Genomic DNA, 23251 nt, shown 5'->3' with positions numbered 1-23251 from the left:
GACCTGACAAGAGACAGACTAAGCTCTCTTTGTTCTGAATGCAGTATTTTTTCAAACACGTAGTAAGCACTCAATAGTGTTAGCTGCTTTATAATTAAAGAAAAAAATCTATATTCATTACTTCAGATCACAATTCTCTATTTATTGAAAAACAATCACCTCATAATTAAGGAACTTTCTGCCTGACAGGTGACTAGTCTCCCAAAGTTTTAGTGGGATATTCTTCTTATGTACCAATTTTATGACCACCTACAGTATGTAGCTCATATGTTCACATAGCAGTGCACAAAGCCCATTTTGTGTATAGCTTTTTAGAACTAAATGAAGATGCAGGTTTTTCACTCACCAATTCCACTGTAGACAAGATGTTTCTGATATTAAATAACTTGCTGAACATGCTGCTAAGGGGAAAGGAATGCCCCAGAGTAGGACTAAATGTTGAGAGAATTAGACAATGATGGGGGAAACAGGCTAAAGGGAAGGTAAGAATGGGGAAGGGAGGAAGAAGACTAGAAACAATATTGACGAAATTATGAAGAAAACAGGTATATTGATAACTCTAAATGACAATCTAATAATTAGCTGTTTAACATTTGGCTTCATGATGTGTAATGTATGTTTAATAAAGAATTTTAACCATACCCAAAGAGAAGTTTGACCTTTGTCCTCAGCTTCTGGGAGGAAATGTCTAGGCCTTGGAATAACACAACTGAGAGGGGTGGCTGTTTGCCTGGGGGCTATGGGCCAGCCAGCCAGTAACAACTGGATTTAAGGCTGCAGGTTTTTTGTTTTGTTAATGTTCATTTATTTATTGGGGGGAGGGGAAGGGAGGGGGCGAGGGAGGGAGAGAGAGAGAGAAAGAGAGAGAGAGAATCCCAAGCAGGCTCCATGATGTCAGCACAGAGCCTGATGTGGGGCTTGAACTCATGAACCATGAGATCATGCATGACCTGAGCCAAAATCAAGAGGGAGACGCTTAACCAAATGAGCCACCCAGGAGTCCCAGGATGGCATTTTTTTGGTTTGTTGTTGCTGTTGTTTGTTGTTTTTATTATACCACATTAGCTTGTCCTTCCAAGCAAGTGGAAGCTGAGATCAGCCACAAGACCAGTCACCCATGTGACAGAGCCCCAGCAAAGACTCTGGACACCAAAGTGTAGGTGAGCCTTCCTGATGGGCAATGTTTATATGTATGGTCACATATCAATGTGAGGAAAGCAGTGCTGTCCATGGCTCCACATGGAAAGGACAAGGGGAGCTCTGCATCTGAACTTTGCCCACACTCTATGCGCTTCTTCCTCTGGTTGATTTTAGTCTGTACCTCTTCCCTGGAATAAACCATAACCAAGCACATGACAGCATTCAGTGTATTTTGTAAGCTCTAGTGTGTTATCAAAGCTGAGGCTAGTCTTGGGAACCCCTGATCTTAGTTAGTGTCAGAGTGACTGCAGCCCTCTGTACTGTATTCCTTCTAAACACAATTAGCTGACCAATTGCAATGGATAATTTTTATTAATTGTTTTCCCAATAGCCATTCAACCTTCTTTTGGAAGTAGCCCTCTCACTTCCAAATTTAAAGAATTAAGAAACTACTTTTTAGTTTATATGATTTTAGTTTTGCCTTCTTCTTTTTGAACTCACAAATAAAAATGCGTATCTGTCTACCTAAATCTATCGTCTATCTATTTAAAAGCAGTTTGCATTTACGTATTGTCTCAGTTCAACTTACTTTCTATCCATTTAGAAAGAGGCAAAAATAGTAACTGCACTCCTGAAATTTAAATTCTAGAGGGGGAGTCAAATTCTATAAAAAATATTTTTCTATAACATACTAAAAGATGATATGTGCAATGGAGGAAAAATTAGAGTAGACTGGAGAACAGAAACAGTTTTGGGAAGTAGTTTACAAAGTTAAGTTAGACTGCTAGGTAGTTCTCTTTGAGAAAATGACAGTCTAGAAAAGCCCAAAGGAAATTGAAGGAATGAAGCACACAGGTATCTGCGGTAAGAGTGGTCTGGGAAGTAAGAGAGACAAAGCTCATAAGTGAATGACTGGCATGTTTATGGAATAAGGAGGAGCCCAGTGTGGATGTCAGGGGAAGGATAAGAAATAAGAAGGGTAGCAGAACTAGAGCTTGGAGGTGAAAGAAGTCCATACTGCATTAAGACTTGCTGACTTATGACGGGCTTTTCATTTTCACTGAGTACATTGGTGAGCCAATGGGTTTAGAGAACAGGTGTGACATGATCTGACTTACGTTTCTAAAGTGTCCCTCTGGCTACCATGTTGGGAACAAAGTCCCACAAGAGTGGAAGCAAGAAACAATAAAAAGTCTAGTGCAGTGTTATGGATTAAATGTTTACATTCTTCCAAAGTTCGTATGTTGAAGCCTCAATGCTTAGTGTGGCTGTATTTAGAGATGGAGTCTCTAAGGAAGTAAATAATATTAATTGAGGTCATAAGGATAGGGTTCTGATTCAATAGGATTTGTGTCCTCCCTGTTTTTCTCTCCTCCCCCCTCAGCCCCATGTGAAGGCCGGGTGAGGACATATGAGAAGGTAGCCATCTGTAAGCCAGGAAGAAAGCTCTCACCAGAAGCCAACCCTGCTGGGCCTTGATCATGGATATTTAGCTTCTAGAATTGTGAGCATGCCAGAGTCCAGCTCTGGCCAGGTCCAGGGGTCCCTAAAGGATGGACGGTGTCAGCGAGAGAGAGTGAGAGAACCCCAAGATTCTTTCTGATCACCAGGCAGGCATCTCTGTCCTGTCAGTTTTGGTGTCTTTGTTTATGGGTCAAACATTAACATGGCATCAGAAAATGGAATTTTTACAACAGATAGTTCTCTGTGATAAGATGTTTTGGAAAATGTACAGAAACAGGTTTTACAGAAGTATTCTTGCAGAACTGCCCCAATTATAGTGGGCAAGATAATGTATTCATTTTGATAACACTAAGATTAAGTAATAGGTTAAGTTGTAGATACTCTTATCCATCCCCATCACAGCTGCCAGGGTAAGAGAAGGTGTTTGTGGAATATAGGCCTCAGGGAAGGGACTGCTATACATCCCCAGTTAGAAAAGTTATATGCAGTAACTTATGTTCTGCTCTTATCTGTTCCTTCTCTCTAAGTTAGGCTCTTTGTCTCCAGGCAAGACTTAATTGTCCAGTTATATTCTTTATGGCACCGGAGAGCCAACCATACCTTTAAAGAGTTTAGCTCATTTCCAATACATAGAATAGCCTCCTTGAGTGCATTTACCTTTGTGTCTAGTTTTATGATATTTTGAATAGCTAGGGCATGAGAGACATTTCTGGGTAGCTAATTTACATGTTGAGCTGTATGAGCCTCTTGGACTAATGCAATGGTAGAAACAAAATTGTACATGTAAAGGTCAATCTTTTATGAGTAAGGGTCATTAGCCTGTTTATAGCTCAAGGGAAGTATAGAAGGAAACAGGACCTGCTGGAGACACGATGTCTTTTTCCATAATCAAAAAAAGAAGTTCCCACAATAAGTTCCTTCACAAGGTGCAATCATCATACCAGGACCAGAATAAGGGGACAAGTCACTCCCAGTACCAATTGACAAGGTACCTTGGGGGCCAGTGCTCAAGCAGAAATAATTGAGTGGGGGTGGATATCAGTTGCCATCTGATGGCAAGAGACCGTGCAACTTGCTTTAACTTCACCAGGAGTTTTCTCGACTAGTGGGCTCAGACTGGTTCCCAACATGAGAAAATAAGTTTCTGTTGTTTAAGCCTCCCAGTCTGTGGCAATATGTTGTGGCATCCCAAGCAGATTAAGACATTCAGTGATCAAGGAGAGAAATGATGGTGGTTGAGTCTAGGGTATAAACAAGGTTACAGGTTTTAAGGAGGGGAGGAATGAAAGTTCAGTTTTGTGCATAGTGAATTTGAGATGTATACTAGAAATCCAAGTGGAGATATAAGGAAGACAATTGGAGGGAGGAGGTCTGAACAGAAAATATAAATTTGGTAACTTTTCCATGAAAATTGCAGCATTCCATGATAAAGGATGAGTTCACCCAAAGTAGGAAATATAGAGAAGAGAATGGCTAAATATTGAGCTCTGGAGTCCTCTGATATCTAAGTGGTCTGGGAAAGAGTGTGAAGCAAAGGAGACTTGGAAGACATGAAAAGTAAGGGATATCTCAAGACCATGCAGCTATCTTGGAAACCAAATGAAGAAATCGTTTCCAACAAATGCCTTCTCATTTAGTGGGGAGAAAGTACCCTTTCAAAGGCTGTTAGATCAAGTAAATTGATCTGAGAACTGGCCACTGGATTTAGCAATGATGAGGATTTTGTCAGCGGTAGTTTTGGTGGAACAATGGAGACAAAAGCTTAAGTTGAGTGGGTCTGAGAGATCGTGGGAGAATAAAAATTGAGGACATTTAAATAAACATAACTCTTCCAAGTAAAACTACTGAAAAGGAGAGAAGTAAAATGAGGTGGCAGATAGTGGGTTAGTAGAGTCATGGGAATTTGGTTTGAAGATGAGGTATATAACACCGTATTTGTATTTCTGTTGAGAAAGGATCAGTTCACCGCTGCCATTAGCGAGAATGGGGAGGTATTGTTGGAATAATGTCCTTGAAGCAGCTGAGAAGGGATGAATTCTAAGGACTTGCTTTTGCCCAAAGGTGATTCTCCAGAGGAAGGGGCTACAGAGGATCTTTAGCAGCCGATGATCCCAGCAGCTGGTTTACAGATCAGGAAGAAGTGTCTGTTCATATCTTCTGCCCATTTCTTCACTGGATTGTTTTTCAGAGGTGGAGTTTGGTGAGTTCCTTATAGATTTTGGATACTGACCCTTTATCTGGTATGTCATTTGCAACTATCTTTTCCCATTCCGTCGGTTGCCTATTAGTTTTGTGGATGGTTTCCTTTGCTCCCCAAAGAGGACATCCAGATGGCCAACAGACACATGAAATGATGCTCAGCATTCCTCCTCATCAGGGAAATGCAAATCAAAACCACACTGAGATACCACCTCACACCGGTCAGAGTGGCTAAAATGAGCAAATCAGAGGACTCTAGATGCTGGCAAGGATGTGGAGAAACGGGCACCCTCCTATACTGTTGGTGGGAATGTAAACTGGTGCAACCCTTCTGGAAAACAGTGTGGCAGTTCCTCAAAAAATTAACAATAGAACTCCTCTATGACCCAGCAATAGCACTGCTAAGAATTTACCCAAGGGATATAGGAGTGCTGATGCCTAGGGGCACATGGACCCCAATATTCATAGCAGCACTCTCAACAATAGCCAAAACATGGAAAGAGCCTAAATGTCATCAACAGACGAATAGATTAAGATGTGGTTTATCTATACGATGGAATACTACATGGCAATGAGAAAGAATGAAATCTGGCCATGTGTAGCAACATGGATGGACCTTGAGGGTGTTATGCTGAGCGAAATAAGTCAGACAGAGAAGGACATATACCATATGTTTCCACGTATAGGAGGATTAGGAGGAACTTAACGGAGGATAGTGGGGGAGAAGAAAGGGGAAATAGTGGGGGAGAGGGAAAGAGGCAAACCATGAGACTCTTGAATGATGAGAACAAACTGAGGACTGATGGGTGTGGGGGGCGAGGGGAGGTGATGGGCATGGAGGAGGGCACTTGTGAGGATGAGCACTGGGTGTTATATGGAAACCAACTTAATAAACTATTTGTAAAAGAAAAAAAAAGAAGGGATGAGTTCTAGTGCACTGGTGAAAGGTTCAGCATTATATAGAAACATAGTCAAGCAGAGTTTGTGAGTGGAGGCGCATTCTTGAATAGATGAGGCTGTGGGATTATAGACAGGTTCTTTCCAATTGCTTCCGTTTTCTCAGTGAAGTAGAAGTCAAGGTCATCATCACAGAGCTAAGTGAGATATAAATGTTATACAAAGAGCAGTGTGAGGAAGCGTGAGGAATTACTTCCTTCTAATAGCTCACAATTCTTCTTTCCTATAGGAACTACTCCTTCTCCATTTGCAGAGTGAATCTGACAATACCCACTGGCTCAAGGGGTGGCCTGTGACCCAAGTCTTGCTAATAATTGTGTGCCTGACCATGATAATGCATCAAGACAAGAATGTGAACTGTGTTCAACCAATGAGACTCAGTTATGGGACTCTGAGATGGAAAGCACATCTAAGATGTGTTTCTTGTCTACACCTATACAAGCTCATGGTTAATTATGAATGAAGTTAACTAGGGGGTATAAGCCAGCTTGATGTGTGTTTCATGTCACTGTAATTAAAAGAGTCTTGACTAAAATTGAATACACACTGGCATACTACACTTAAATAAAAGAATATAAAAGATTCTGAAATTCCCTTCAGACAAACCAAACACTGATGATATGATGTCAGAGAAGCTGGATTCTTGCCCAGATCTGTCTTCCTCAGAGGTTTACAGAGTTCATAACTCCTGAAATATGCCACTTGGGAAGTGATTACTGCTATTAAACCTAAAGCAAGATCTGACCATCCTTTATGTATATCCTGGTAAGAAGGGAAGAATTAATTAGTAGATAATAAATAGTAATAATAATGCAAATAACCACATAGCACTTACTATGTGCCTGAACTGTTCTAAGTGTTCCATGTGTGTATGAGTGTGTATATTTGTGTGTTTATTCCCTAAACTATGTTATGAGGGAGATATTATAATCACAATTTTACAGAGGGGTGAAACTAAAATGCAAGGTGGTTTAAAAAAATAAACTTGCCAGAAGTGACCTAAATTGATAGTAGCAGAACCAGATTTTGACCCAAGATACTATGGTTCCAGAATATGTGCTCTTAATAATTTTATGGGCTTTAGAGAAAACAACTATTTTTTTCTTATGGTAGCAGAAACTACTAGCTACCAATCTAATATTTAGTCAGAGTATAATATTTGAGCACTGAATTTGTTCCTCATGGCTATTTCTCAGACTCTCAGTTATGAGACCAAGTTGGGCTAATATATGTAAGTAGAGATTATTGGGAGGAACTTCTGGGAAACCTTATGACAGGTCTTTTTCCCTTTTTACTTATTTCTTCCTATTTTCTGGATATGAATGGGATGGCTGTAGCACCAACAGCCTTTCTGGCCCACGAAGCAAAACTCCATGCTAAGGATATCAAAGAAGAAAGAGCAAGAAAATTGAGTCCTTGATGCCTATAGTGTGGCCATACTAGTCTTGGACCATCTACTTGTGGACTTCTTTTATATGGATAACAAAAAGCCCCTCATATATTCAGCCACTATATTTTGGATTCCCTGGCAAATGCAGTCAAATTGAATCATGGATATCTGTAGAACTAAGAAGAAAAATGAGCAATCCAAATACATCCCTTTTGGAGCTTTAATTATTCCCCAATTCATCACATAAGACAAGCAGCTAAGGCCCTTGTATTTGCTGTGAATGATGCATGAAATAGAAAGCATTTGACCTCCCTGCACTCTTTTGCCTGACAAACTTACACCCTAACTGATGTTTGCTATTGGATTTTTAGTTTTTAATAGATAAAACCCTCTATTCCATGCTGAATATAATATTAAGACAAAAATTCCAATACATATTTCTTATATATAATCTTATTCATATGCTCGTATATAAATTTTTATATAAACTTAGTGATATATGTGTACACTTATCAATAAATCTGAAAAATGGTTTGAATTCAAATATAAAGATAACAATTGACAAATTTGTTATGATTATTTCTCATTTATATAAAGTTCTGAAGGATGTTAAGCAACTAAAAGGACCAGGGCCACAATTTCACAAAATAAAGAAATGTAGAGATATGTTTATACAAACACAAAATGACGTTGGTATATTGCAAATGCACTGTCTACTCATAGGAGCCTTGAAAGCACAAAGACTGAGTTATAAGGTTAAAATTACCCAAGTGATTTCTTATTCCATTGGCAACAGAGGGCAGTTACCTCATCATGAAGGGAGCTGTGTTTTATTTTTATTCAGGTACTTCCCCCCAAACATCTAGAACAGTGCTGATAAATACATGCTCAATAAGTATTTTGTTGGTGTTGAATGAATTGGGCATGAACACTCAGAGAAAATCAAAAAAGGCTCTTATCATCCCAAGATGCATGGGTAGTCCCTTTGAAAAAATATATTTGAAAAATATCAAGCTGACTTTACAGCCACAAAATAAATGCAATAGACAAAAAACTGAATCAATAAAGTCCAGTATAATGGAACAAAGTTTCTAATATCATGGGGTGCATATTGTAATTTCTTCTCCTATGCCTACCATCTTGTTTGCTCTGTTTTCTTTTTTATCTTTTATTTTTTTAATGCTTATTTATTTTTTAGAGAGAGAAAGGGGGAGAGAGAGAGAGAGAGGAGAGAGAGAAAGAGAGAGAGAGAGAGAGAGAGAGAATGAGTGGGGGAGGGGCAGAAAGAGAAGGATACACAGATCCAAAGGAGGCTCCAGGCTCTGTTCTTATTCTATTCATAGCATGAAGCCACATCTCAAAGGTTGAAAAATTTGACATCTGTCTCTCAGGGCATATTCATTTCTTAACTGTAATAGTTTTTAACCTGAGTGGGTTATCCATCACAGAAAGCCTTACAATCATGAGGAGGGCAGATGATTTAATGATCTCTCACTAGCTTATAAACCCGACATACGAATTCAGAGAGAGAAATTTGAAGAGGTTAGGAATTTGGCTTAGGTAACTGCTGTGTATCAGTCAGATGATGATGTTCAGATACAGAAAGAGGCAGAAAACAGTGAAAGATGGAATGAAGGTGTGGAGTAGGATGGCTGGGCAGCTTTCAAGTTCTACTGAGGCAAGACATAAGATTTTTGTTTATCTTTTACTTGTGCACACACACCTAACACATACACGCACACAGAATTATATTTATTACAAAACTCTACACCGAATAACTTGTAGAGATAATACTAAAAATGTTCTTATCACCTAACGGTTTTAATTGATATGAACATCTGACTTCTGGATGGATCCTTGCATCTGTATTGTAAATAATTCACATAAAACGTACACATTCAGATATGGCCTGGATTCTTAATTTTAACTTGTTACGTTTTATAACCAGTCTTTGAAAGCTTTTGTACATTTGCTACAGTCCAACCTAGCAGCCTTGACACTAACACATTCCATTGATTAAAAGTTAAATATTTATTCATCTATATATCTCTCCTGTATATTTAAGTAGAGTCCTATTAGCCTCTTTTAAAATACACATCTGTGTGATTTATGCTATGAAATCTTTCTTTGCCTCAATTTACTTTCCTCACAACCTCTATTAAACAAATACTTTCTTATTTTATTTTATCTGACCTATTATATATTTACATACAAGTTTAGATCTTTCTGGAATTCAGTAATAATTATGTAATTCTTTCCTGAAACTTTTCTTCTGTATTGTGTTCCGAAAATCATGCACCTTTACGGCTTAAACCATCTGAATGGAAGTTTTCTCTTATTTTTTGCCACATCATTTTTTTTTCTTTTTGACTCAAAAATTTGCAATTTTCGAAATAGGTATCTGAGTAGATACTTCTGAGTCTAAATCCTGGGAAATCTTTGATGTGCTTATTCCTTGCTGGGTTTTTTTTCCCAATCTTTGACTTTTAAAAATTATTTTACTGAGGTGAAATTCACACACATATACATATATAACCATTTTAAAGTATACAATTCAGTAGCATTTATGCATTCACAATGTTCTGCCAACCACCACCTCTCTCTAGTTTCAAACACTTTCATTACCCAATAAGAACATCTTGTTCCTTTTAAGGAATAACTCCCCATTTTCCCTGCCCTTCCATATACTGGCAACCACTAGACACTGTCTCTATGGATTTGCCTATTCTGGATAACTCTTATGAAAGGAATCATACAATGACTTTTTGTGACCACCTTCTTTCACTTAGCATGGTGTTTCTGAAGTTCCCCCATGTGGTAGCATGCTATCAGCATTTAGTCACTTTTATGGGTGAATAATATCCCATGGTAAGTATAAGGCACATTTTGGCTATCCATTTATCAGCTGGAGGAAATCTGCTTTGTTTCTAGCCTTTGGTTATTACAAACGATGCTGCTATAAACATTTGCGTACAAGTCTCTATGGGAACATATGTTTTCACTAATCTTAGGTATATACCTCAAGGTGGAACCCTGGGTCATATAGGAAAAATTCTATGTTGAACTTTTTAAGGAAGTGCCAAGCTCCTGTCCACTGAGTTTGCATCATTTACATTCCCACCAACAATGTATAAGGGTTTCTATTTCTCCGAAACATCACCAACACTTATTTCTTGTGTTTTTGTTTTGTTTTATATCATTATTATATTATTGCCATCCCAATGTATGTAAAATGCACTTTATTGTGGTTTTGACTTGTAAGTCTTTAATGTCAAATGTTGTTTCACAGTATTTCATATTCTTGTTTGCCATCTGTATACTTTTTTTTAGGAAAAAAAAGGGTCTATTCAAGTTCTTTGCCCATTTTTAAAATCTGCTTGTTTTTTTGTTTCTTTTTATTTTTGAGTTTTAAGAGTTCTTTATTAATTCAGGATATTAAATCCTTATCAGATATATGTTCTGAAAATATTGTCTCCCACATGTAAGTTGTCTTTTCACATTCTTGATAATGTTCTTTGAGGAACAAAAGTTTCCAAATTTAGTGAAATCCCATTTATTTTTTCTTTGTCACTCATGCTTTTGGTGTCCAATCTAAGAATCCATTGCTAGGTCTAGGGCGTAAAGATTTACCATATGTTTTCTTCTAATAGCTTTATGGTTTTAGATTTTATATTAAAGTTTTATCTGCATTTGAGTTCATTGCTCCATCTGGAGAGAGGCAGGAGTCCAGCTTCATTTCTTTGTATGTGGTGGTCTCTTAGCTGCCGGCACCCTTGCTGAAAGTCCCTAGACTGGTCTTAAGACACTCAATTCACCCTGAATGTTTGAGTGTGTTTCTGTCTTGATTTTATTCTATTGCTTTCTGTGTCCATCCTTATGCCCCTACCACGCTGTTTGGATTAATGTAGCTTTCTTTGTACTATTTTGACACTGGGAAATGTGAAGTCATCAACTTTGTTTTTCCTTTTCAATACTATTTGGGTTACTTGGAGACTTGTAATTCCATATGAATTTGAGGATTGGCCTTTGCCATTTTTATAAAAGAAGGCTGTTGGACTTTTGACAGGTATTGAATTGAATATATACCACTTTGGGGATTACTCCCATTTTAACAGTATTGTCTTCCGAACCATGAACATGGGAGGTCTTTCCATTTAATTAGGTATTCTTTAATTTCTCTCAGCAAAGTTTTGTAGTTTTCAGTGGACAAGTCCTTCACCTACTTGGTTAATTTATTCCCAGGTATTTTATTCATTTAGATGCCATTGTAAACAGAATCATTTTCTTACATTTCCTTTTGAATTATTCACTGCTGGTGTTGAAAATCAAACTGATTTCTGTGCACTGGTAAGAATAGCTAATGTTATATAGCATGTATTAAATGTCAGCCATTGTTCTAAAAGTTTTACATGTCTTCAAAATACTAAAATGGGCTGCTGTAGGCTATAAGATAGAGATACCTTGTTGTAGCCTGGGTTGCAAGGCCTTTGTCGTCTAGAGCTCAAACAATACTTCTATCTGTATGTATCTAAACTAACACTGAAGCAGTTCACTGTCACTGAACACACTATGTGATGTGCTTTCATCCTTTGATGTTACTGCACAGTTTATCCTTTCAGGTAGGATTCTTACCCACTCTCATCTGTCTGGGAAACTCCCACTCATCCTTCAAGACTTAGCTCAGATGTAAACTAAACCACTTAACCAGTTCTTTGGGGGAGGATCCTTGCTGTTCTCTTGTAATAACAACTTTTATATATCTCTTTTATAATGTCTTAATCTTGTATTGCTATTATCTCTTCTGCTTATTCTGTTGCCCTCTGCTATACTGAACTAGTTGAATGCAGGGAATGTATTTTGTATGTATGTGAGCTCTAAGGCCTGGTACATTATCCAACAGAGTGTATTCTCAATAAAACGATAAATCAATGAGAGGGACAAACACACAAAGGTAATCTACTTTGCACAAAATGTGCTCAGCCTACTCCAATTCATCCAAAAAGCAGTAATTCCCCTGTATGGGTAAAATCAAGAAAATTAACTTTGTTATTAAACACACTAGCGGAAGTGAATGAGGGGTCTCCTCCTCTTTCTCCTCTTCCCTTTCTCTCTCTAACATGAAATACAAAGATCATTTGTGTCCATCTAAACAGAGAACAAAACAGAAATAAACACAGAATGCCCAGAAATATGGTACTGTTATATTCCAAATCAAAGCTTCTAAGAATATTCTCTTTATGCCAACATGGAAACAAATGATGAAACGCAAAATGAAAAGAACAAAACAGAAAGAAGACTGAATATATTTCCATAAAATATGAGTAGTGTTTATATCTCTTATTAACGAGGTGGCACTGAGTCTGTATTTAACATCCTGAGCCTCAGCTTCCTCATCTCTAAAAGAAGCCAATATGCCCAGCTCCACACACCACAAATTACTGGTGTGAGTATCAACAGAGAGAATGCTTTTGAAAGTATGCTACGAAACATAATGTGCTGTACAAGAAAGTATGTAGTTATTCACTCACCGAACACAGTTCTAGCAGGCACAGATTCTCTGTTAAGCCAGAATGACACTTGGGAGAGAATGACAGTCATGATGCAAGGCAGATATGTCTGAATCACAAAATACCCAATTTTTCTTTTCAAGTGGAAATGAGCTGTCATTACGGTATATTCACCTAGAAGAAAAATTTAAGAAGCTTAAGGAACTGTAATAGTCAATAGTTTGAACATTTTGGAAATGGAACAGATTTGAGAAGGAACAGTCCCTGATTAAAAAAAAAAAAAAAAGAATTTATCACATATACGACATGAAGAGTATAAACCTTTAAATGCCTCTTTAGCATAGCAAGGATTTTTAAAAGAGAATTTTAATATTACCAAGAAACTTGTACTATATGTCTAAGGTATGACATTTATCTTTCTCTCCAGGTCATGCCTCTTGACCAAGGGGATACAAGATTCACAAATGCTCTCTGATCATGAATTATCTTACTTGCTCAGGTCCCTCATCCTCACTGGTACCAATTTCTAGTCTCTGCTTTGACTGTTCTAACGTGCTGGCTTTTTAAAGTGTCAGTCTCTGGTCACATCTTCAAGATCGACCCAGTCTTTTGGCCCAAATTTCCCACTTCTGACCCTGTCACCTATTTTGATTGTTTTAGTGTTGTATGTGTACTCTAATTTACTGTCATTATTTCTATCCAGTCCTTAGACCTACCTTCTTTTCTGCTCTCTGAGGTTACATCTGCCAGATATAAAATCATTAGTTCAACATGGCTGCTTTGTCTTAGATGAATGTGGCTCTTAAAAAAGGTATCAGCTTTCCCATCCAGGCCAATAGTAATTATCCATAAATTAAGAGTTGAATAGTCATAAATTGTCCAAAATAGGAGGAAAAGAATTAGAAAACTAGGGAAATTGTAACACTGTTTGAAGGTAAAATTGGCTTGTCTGAAAAGACACACGTTCTGTGAATTGGAAGTATATTTTAGACCAGTCTTTCTTACACTTTATGCACACCTCCTTGGAATCTCCTTGGAATCTTGTTAAAATGCAGATCTGGACTTAGTAAGAGGTCAGGTCTGAGACTGTAAATATCTAAAGAGCTCCTATAATCTACTAGTTCTTGGGCCCCAGGAACAAAAGTTTGTAAGCAAACTAACATATTGCCAATGACTTCAACTCATCCATTTTATTTTAAACTTGCTTTTTTGTGGGGGAAGACACCTGGGTGGCTAAGTCAGTTAAGCATCTGACTTTGGCTCAGATCATTATCTCATGGTTTGTGAGTTCAAGCCCCACATTGGGCTCTGTGCTAACAACTCAGAGCCTGGAGCCTGCTTTGGATTCTGTGTCTCCTTCACCCTCTGCTGCTCCCCCACTCATGCTCTATCTCTCAGTCTCAAAAATAAATAAACATGAAAAAATTAAAAAAAATAAGCTTGCTTCTTTTTAGGTTCATTTTACTAACCTGTACTGGATTTAATTGTCTCTTTCCCAATTGACTGGCCCAGCAGATCATACTGATTTAATCTGGAGCCATCAGGAGCAACTTGTACTGAATCAGATGCATTGTAAGTCCAGATATAAGTGACCTCTGAGGTTGTATACGCGTCTGTAGAAAATTAAAAAAATAAAATTAATCACATTAGTAAGAACCATCAACAAAGTGAAGCTTCAAAGGTTAGATATTGCATAGAATCACTGTTTATTATAAAACTTGATACTTATAGATAATATTTTGTAGGGTACAAAAAATGTCTTTGAAAAATACAACTTTCAATATGAAGAATGTGAAGCAGATCAAGAGAGAAAATCATGACCACAGAGTATTTTCATTGAAACCACTTTGAGATGTGAATGGCAAATTTATCTTTGGAGCTTGCAAAAATCACTGAGCCCTAATATCGTTAAAATATCTTCCACAATTCCAAGGTTAGTAGATGAAGTCATTGTAGTAAACAGCTTATAAATACCCAAAACCCATTTAAATGGCTTCTTTGGAAATATCAATAGCAATCATTTATGAAATAACATTTATCATTCAAAATGATAGAACTCTCTGGACATAAAAGTAACTTACTACCACATGAGAATACTGATAAATTGCATTGTATTTATTTTAAGGACTATTTTTGTAGTTTTATGTTTTTCTTCAAAACCTTCCCCTGGTTAAGAACTAAATGACTTTGCTTTCATGATACAATGTGTTTCATTAGAGGAATGAATACTAGTTATTGCAGAACGTGTAAAATAAATCGGAGTCCCATAATTTCATCAAGTTATATGTATTCCTTAAAATATGTTCATTTTAAAATCAATGCACGCAGATCTCACTGGACTACACTTTCATAGCATCACAGCTAAGTTATGGACTGGAAATAAACAAAACATATACAGACCAAGTATAAACTTCTGATTTATTTGGCCAGAGATGCAAAACTTAGCAGAAGTTAGATGATTCTGGTGCTGGAGGGCAGGCAGCATATCCTGTCTTACCTTTTCTCTGGCCTGGCATTTCCCCTGTGGCTGTATGACACTCTCCCTCTCTCCCCTCCAATGAAGACAGTCTCTACAGCAGCTGAATTAACAGACAGTCCTTGCTATACTGCTGACCTTCTGAAGAACTTCTACGTATACTTGGTCATGGGAATGTTTTAGAAACATTAGTTACTCTTGGTTCTTGAGCAAAATTCAGCATCACAGTTACATTCTCTATTAAAAGAGAGAAAGGACTAGATGTCTCCAGCAATATCCCTTGCCTAGCTCTCTGGGACTCTGGAAAGTTCATTTACCTGCCATCTACACATTTTCTAGTTTGATAACATTGTTCTGGGATGGGCCTGCTACCTACTTTGATCCAAGGTCTAAGATCACCAATAAATTCACACTTAAGCATTAGTAACAATAAAGTCAATGTTTATGAGTTTGTGTCTTATTGTCTGTGTGGTCTTTTAGTAGCATACTACAATGCTGCCTGATTTCTGAGTGTTAATACTAAATGCTCATCTGAGTGAAATACTGTTTTCATTGTATACATATTCACCTATATCCATAATTATATTCCGTGAAATAATATTTGAAATAGAATTCTACAAATATGTGTATGTCTGCTTATCTTTATATGTGATTAAATGTGTGAGTATACACATTTAATAGCAGATATATTTCTATGTTTGCATATGAATTTTAGTTACTCTAAAGTCTAAGTGTGTATTAATTTCAATGAGTTAATCACTGATGATTCTGTTATGATTACATAAGTGATGTTAGTAATGTGGATAACTAGCAATCCATTTACAGATCATCAAGTGACTTGTTTTGTTTTCCCCATGAATACACATCAGCAGTTGTGAATATTAATAAATTATGGTTTTCCTAAGTGTAATTAATGATTCTACTTTTGAGTTTTGATGTGTCACATCTAAACATCAATAAGAGAAAATAAAACCCTACATATGCAGTGACACTTTTAAGAAACTAATGAGACACCGAATGGCAGGGACTCTTATCTTGTTTGTATCTACACCTCTTGCATCTGGCACAGAGCCTGCCCAGAAAAAGTTCTCAGTTCATTCTTGCTAGATTAATCATTAAATTCATAATATTTTAATTATGTTATTTCCTTTTATGGAAGACGGAAATCTGCATAGAAGTCCAAGAATATGTTAAAGAAAATGACTGAGTCTTCTCATGTCTTTTATGAAAAAGCAATGATAGCATTTCGTTCGTCAGACAAGAATATGTTTTTTAGATTTAGAGACTGGAGAGAGTAAGCAGGAAGTTATGAAAGATAGACCAGAAAAGCGTTCCTGACTCACCAACACACAGATAAACCAGAGAAACATAGCAGTGTTTTTTTAATAAAGTGTAAAAAGAGAGAAAGATAGCTTGCTTTACAAATTTTACTATAAATTCTATCTCTAAGTTAGGCTTTCATTAAATAATCAAATTTAATTCTGTTAAATAACCCATTTAATTCTGCATTAAATATCAAACATATATTGGTTTGATTCTGACTATTTGATAACTAAAAAAAATCCTCAAGTTATTTTTAATTATTAATTTTTATCCTAGAAGATGATTTACAATTTCTTTTGGACTAATGCACAGAATATATCCAGACTCCCATTGAGGAACTTTTAAACAGCAAGAAAATATATAAAGATGTAAGGCAATAGAAATAAAGCAAAACAAAAATGAATTCAAAATTGTGAATTTATACAAAAGATGTTTCTTTAATTTGAGGACAACGATAAGTTTCCACAAATTCTATCACTTTGGGGGAGACAAGGAGGCTTGTGAGCAAGAGAGGAATAAATAAATGGCTCCTTCTGCCAAAATCTGTTGGGCCAACATTTTAAGGTTTGGGTTGGCTTCTTATACCAGGCCTAACGTGCATACTTTTAACACTTAGGAATCAGGCACCTAATATTGGCAAGGATCAGTAAGAGAATATACAAATCAAACTTTTGTTCAAAGTGTCAAAACAAACGTGAAGAAAATGAAAGAAAAAGCAATTACTTAGGGAATGCCTAACAATAAACGTGTTGTCTGTACCACTTTGAGATACAGAAAGCCATGTTCTCGAGCATGTAATATTTCACTACTACTTCACTACAAGGGATTTTTTAATTTCATTTAAAATATTTTTTAAGCATATTTATTTCATATTCAAAATGGAGACATCACGTCATTTGTATTCGGTGCCTTAATGGCACTGACTTGTCCAGTGAAAAATTCCTTCCCTTCTTATGCCATTGCTGCATTTTGAATAAATCCTTTCCTTGGTATCAAGGCTTTTCAATTTTCTCTTTAATGCCATTTATGTAATGCAAATGAGGTTTTCTCTGCTGCATCTGCTGTAGTTTTTTCAGCACCATGTTTATGTTGTATAACATGATTGACTATCTTAAATAATTTTGGAAAAAATGCCAGTATTGAAGTGATGGTTTCCATGACAATAAAGGAAGGCTTTGTAGTTAAACAAAGAAGACCTTCTCAAAGAAAACTAAGAGCTGACACCTTTTGTAGGAATTGACAGAACAAACAAGATTGAACTTCTCATTCCACAAAACCAAGGTCATCAAAATAATTAAAGGAGTTTGCCTTCACATTAGCTATCATCTTCCCTTTTCTTTCACTTGATACAGTCTGTAGGATAAAGGCACCTATTCAATCATACACCTTTTTAACCAGGTGAGGGAACTTCATTTCTATTCAAGGGAATGAAAAATCAAAAGTGCCCTGAGTTGACAAAGATACCAGGAAGAGCGAGGTTTCTGACAAGGTTAAGTAATGGGACAGGCTAACACAAGAGAGAAGGTGTATTAGCCCTGCCCATGAATTTTTCCTGAACCTGCCCTAAATGCTTTGTGGGCCTTGGGAGATGATTTAACCTCCCCTCTTTCCAATTATTTCAGGAGAGTGGATGCTTCTGCTTCACATACAAGATATAACCTCAGTGACCTAAAGAATGGTCAAATGCACCGAACGTTTTCTGAAATATTTCATATACACAGAAGACGCCTGCATGTAGCAATTTAGCCACATCATCTCCTTCAAATTTATTTTAGGAAATTAAAAAAAATCACTTCCATTTAGTTGAAAAGTAGGAAGGTAATTGTACAGATACAGCTTCTGGCCTGCCATTTGCAACAGGCTGATTACAACTTTAATAAACAATAGAATCTATCCCTTACAATTCATTCCTGGTTACAAAAAAATATATTTTGCATTTTTAATGTGCTAGCACTTGGAAAAAAAAAGGTGAATAACATGGCCTGGACCTTGACAAGGAGCTTCTAGACTACCTTTACCCATGTATAAAAACACATGATGGTCTTCATCAGCAGGAAAGCAAGTAATAATTTAAAACCCATGATTCAAATATAATGATACTTGAGAGTACTATAGGACTAGCCAATTAGTTCCTTGAGGGAAATCAGCAAGTTTTTTACTTCTATATCTTTTTGGGTAAATATTAAGCATTCCACAATTCTAGAAGAAATGCTACAGTGAAGCACTGCAGCGAGCTCTCCTTGATTATACAGACCCAAAATACGTATTTTGATCCCCATACTTACAGCTGCCAAATTTCAGAGGACATGAATGAGCATCCATAGGAAAATCCTCCAAGTGCATTGGACATTCAGCTTGAACCGTAAGCCTAAAAGTGAAAATTTCACTCTTTGTTTAAGTAAATTGGCAAGTCAAGACAAATCACTCCTTACTGCTGGGAACAACAGCATCAGCGATGAGGTGGGATCTTCATTATAGCATTGTTTTAGGCTAATTCATCTTTCAATGTTTTTGATCTTTCACATTTAGGTGATCCTTCAGAAGACATTAGCATATACAAAAATCTAAGCTCAAATAACAATATTTCTTTACAAATATTTTTAACCAATTTGTACTCTGTGATTTGTTAAGAAGTAAAGAAATTACATATGCATTTTTGAAGGGCTATTTGCACAATAGCATTCACTATTAACATTTGAAATCCTAGAGGAAAAAAAGAGAAAATAATCTGTAGTTTGAAAAGAACACTACTTTCACCCATCAGCTCATCAGCAACCTTAGTGCAAAACTGACACAAGAATTCAATATCGGCTCAAAGGAGCTCCCTTCAAAAATATGTAAAATGAGTATCACATACTACATATAGGTACATGGATTCAAATGTAGAAGTAGAAAAATAGATGCGCCTCCTAAAAATATCTTTTTGAAATTAGGCTATCTGCTAAATTATGGACACAAGTTATGTACTGTTAAACAAATACTTTTTCTGGAGTGATATGACCAACATTAAAGAGTAATCATAGCAACCTTGTTATAAAGAAAGTTATCAATTATTCCACGTCTCACATAGGTAAAGTAGATAGAAAAGGTATCAAATCAAATTTATAGAAGACTCTTAACATGAGCAAAAAAATGTGGCCAACAATTTAATTATAGCTTATATACTTCTAAGAGATTATTTAAGTGGAACTCCATGCAATATTTTCCAAAACTCTGTGTGTTCTCTGCCAATATTTTGTTTAAAGCCAAAATTTCCAGTCATTGACTTAACCCACAGGAATGATCAAAGTGTAGGGTCAATAGGGATACTGCATCTGTATTGCAGAATTCAGAGAGAGGGGCAGAGAATAGCTAGCATCTCCATTTTAGGCAATGGTCATTTAATAATGAGTCCTCAAGAGTTTCTTCTTTAAAGATGATGACTCTATTATTGTCACTTCTTAAATAACTTACACAAACTGAAATTTGCCACTTAACATTTCATATGAAATAATAAAACTTCAAATGTCTCGAATATACAACTAATCTATATTTACTTAGTTAAGTTTATTTATTTATTTTGGGAAAGAGTGCAAGTTGGGGAAGGGCAAAGAGAGAGGGAGAGAGAGAGAGGGAGAAAGAGAGAAAGAGAGACAGAGAGAGAGAGAGAGAGAGAGAGAGAGAATCCTAAGCAGACTCTGAACTGTCAGCAAGGAGCCTGACCCAGGGCTCGAAATAATGAACCATGAGATCATGACCTGAGCCAAAATCAAGAGTCAGATGCTTGACTGACTGAGGCACCCAGGTGCCCCATGACTAATCTATGTTTAATGCTGATAGTTAACCAATGCTTTAAAGCCTTTATTAAATATTTAAATTTTAGATTACACACCACTTCATTAGATTGGTGATTGTTTTGTTATATAAGTGACTTATTTTAAAAGATTAATTCATGAGAGGAGTTAAATGGAATAATTGCTAAAGTCAACAACTATATATTTCTTTACATGATTTTTGAAAGGTTGAATCATATGAAACTGATGCTACATGATATTATTTGATTTACAAAATGGAAATTCAGATTATTTAATATATATGCTTATGGTACTTGTAAGCCTTACTGAATAAAAACTATCTCTTTAAAAAAGTATTTTTTTCTTCAGAGTAATTTTATAAGGAGGACTAAAATATTAAGCAAAACCTTCCTTAAAAAATCACTTAAAATTTTGATGGCATATCTGACGAAAAATACTAAAAATAAAATTACATGCTGTTTTAAAGGAAATTTTAAATCATGATATTTAGGGGCACCTGGGTGGCTTAGTCAGTTAAGCGTCCGACTTTCGCTTGGGTCATGATCTTGCGGTTCGTGGGTTCGAGCCCCACGTCGGGCTCTGTGCTGACTGCCAGCTCAGAGCCTGGAGCCTGTTTCAGAGTCTGTGATTTCCTCTCTCTCTGACCCTCCCCTGCTCACGCTGTCTCTCTCTCTCTCTCTCTCTCTCTCTCCTAGAAATAAATAAAAACATTAAAAAAAAATCATGATATTTAAATTCTACTTAATTACAAGGTGGTGTCAAAAAGAAATGGCCAAAAATAATCAAATCCTCTTCTTCCTCTTTTTTAATTTTGTTTGTTTGTTTGTTTAGGTGCATGACAGGGAGGGGCAGGGGAGGGAGAAAGAGAATCTCAAGCAGGCTCCATGTCCAATGAGTGTCTGACCCAGGGCTCAATCTCACAACCATGAGATCATGACCTGAGCCAAAATTAAGTCTGATGCTTAACCAACTGAGCCACCCAGGCGCCCCAAAAATAATCAATTCATAATAGTTAAGGCAATGTTTAAGCTTTAACACTAAGATGAGAATCAATCTCATAAATACTATTTTACCTTATTTTCATATCCAGGGATTTACAAAGCATACTATGAATACTTCCATAATCTGTTATAAAAATGTTCAACTTGTGTTAATACTTGATGACTAGGTTGGCTGGTTGTTAATACATGGATTTCTTAGTATTTAAATTTTTTAATGTTTATTTTATTTTTTGAGAGAGAGAGAGAGCATGAGTAGGGGAGGAAGGGAGAGAGAATGAGACACAGAATCTGAAGCAGATTCCAGGCTCTGAGCCATCAGTACAGAGCCTGATGAGGGGCTCAACCCACCAACCGTGAGATCATGACCTGACCCAGAGTTGGAGGCTCAACAGACTGGGCCACCCAGGTGCCCCTAAATGTAACATATCAAACTTAAAAACATACCTCATTGTGTACAACAGAGTCCCATCATCCTGGATTCGAAGAAGCTTATTCGGCATTGTCATATTATGAGCTACTGATTTTTTCCCGTTATGAAAGAAGGTATCAGGAGTCCAGATTTTGCTAGCCATTAAATTGTTAAGTCGAAGAATGTTCATTGGACCTTTAAATTTTAACCGTTCATCTTTCCATTTTTGTCGAAAGAAAACATCAATTGTATATTCCTGAAATATAAAACAGAACTCCTTTGAATATAACAAATGTTTCAGATACAAAGACACTATAAAATTCCAACAAAAATAATAATATCGATAGTTTATAAAGAGGGAACATTGTACTGAGAGAAGTTTTGAAAGATCATTTCCTTATCAATAAATGTTGCCACTTAACAATGGGATAAGCATGTGTGTTTATACAATTAGCTACATATTATTATTAAAAGAAAAGAATAAATATACTTTATCTGGCCTCTTTAAATTGAACATTTTAAACTGCTTTACTGCATCCTATAGTTTACAAACATTGGACAGGGAGCATGTTTGGGCAGGTCTGGGTGATTATTCTAAGTATTTATCTCAAGAAAAAGCAGGTGGCCTCCTTGGTAGCTTTCTTGTCCCCCCCCTCCAAAAAAAAAGGAAAAAAGAAACAACTATTAAACACACTGTCAAATCTGTTTGAGTCATCATCTCTGTTGCCAAAGGAACTATAAAATATCACATTTCTTTTTTAATCTTAAAAATGGTAAGATAGCATATTGCTAGGAAGAAGTATTAGGGGATGATGATTTCAATAAGGTTTATTTTATAAAATTAGTTGTAATAAACATACTTGACATGTAACTGGAATGCTTAAAATAGAAGGATTTTGCAGATAAACACCCTGAGGTTAAGATGTACTTTTAAATATTCATACAGATCAGCTAGTGATCAATTCTTATGATTCTCCAACACTTTAAGTTAGTTTAATCAATCTCTTTCTTGCCCTCTCTCACATTCCTTTCTTTACTCCCTGACTTCCTCTCTCACTCTCTCTCAGAATAAAATGCATACATTTTTGACAGGAGATACAATTCACAGTTGTGACAATCCTGACAATCTATTAGATGTTAAAATTTTTGTCAGTGTATGTTTGTGCAAACTCACATGATAGATCACCGAAATGTTCAATTACACAGCCGAGAATGGAAAATCAGAAACTGTCCTCTGAGCCCAAAGCCACAGTCATCACATTTGAAATTAACACCTTAGCAACTGGCAATTTCACTCAACTACAATTATGCATGTAAAAAAGGACAGATTAAAAAGGCCATCTACTTAGAAAATATCAAATCATTTGTGGAAACATTAATCAAGTAAATGATTCCCAGTGAACTCTCAAAAACTGAATGGATGGATGAAGAGTATCAGTCATAGGCCGTGACTTAGGAACAGAAAATGAGTGGCTCTGAGCTCTGTCCCTGATCCCTGGGAGAAAAGTTCATGGTTGAGGCAATGCTCACTCTCAGTGGTTTAGTCCTTTTTAAAATGTTTAATTCCATAGAGATAGAACTCAATTTTTTT

The 23251-nt window shown here is 36.5% G+C and overlaps 1 protein-coding gene across 2 annotated transcripts in view; it reads right to left on the bottom strand.

Moving 5' to 3' along the window:
- Positions 1 to 23251, bottom strand: part of GABRA2 (gamma-aminobutyric acid type A receptor subunit alpha2) — a 127201-nt gene that overhangs the window by 33718 nt on the left and 70232 nt on the right. For both annotated transcript variants that reach the window (XM_039218183.1, XM_039218184.1), the window contains exons 5-8: positions 21696 to 21916; positions 18742 to 18824; positions 14127 to 14270; positions 12679 to 12831 (exon numbers count right to left, since the gene is read on the bottom strand). In XM_039218183.1, the coding sequence (XP_039074114.1) occupies positions 12679 to 12831; positions 14127 to 14270; positions 18742 to 18824; positions 21696 to 21916 (601 nt within the window). The remainder of the gene's footprint in view (positions 1 to 12678; positions 12832 to 14126; positions 14271 to 18741; positions 18825 to 21695; positions 21917 to 23251) is intronic.

Source organism: Hyaena hyaena, unplaced genomic scaffold (genome assembly GCF_003009895.1).
Source record: "Hyaena hyaena isolate Hyena2069 unplaced genomic scaffold, ASM300989v1 scaffold_738, whole genome shotgun sequence".
Lineage (NCBI taxonomy): Eukaryota > Metazoa > Chordata > Mammalia > Carnivora > Hyaenidae > Hyaena > Hyaena hyaena.
Note: the sequence above shows the minus strand (reverse complement) of the source record. Positions and strands in the feature narration are given on the sequence as shown.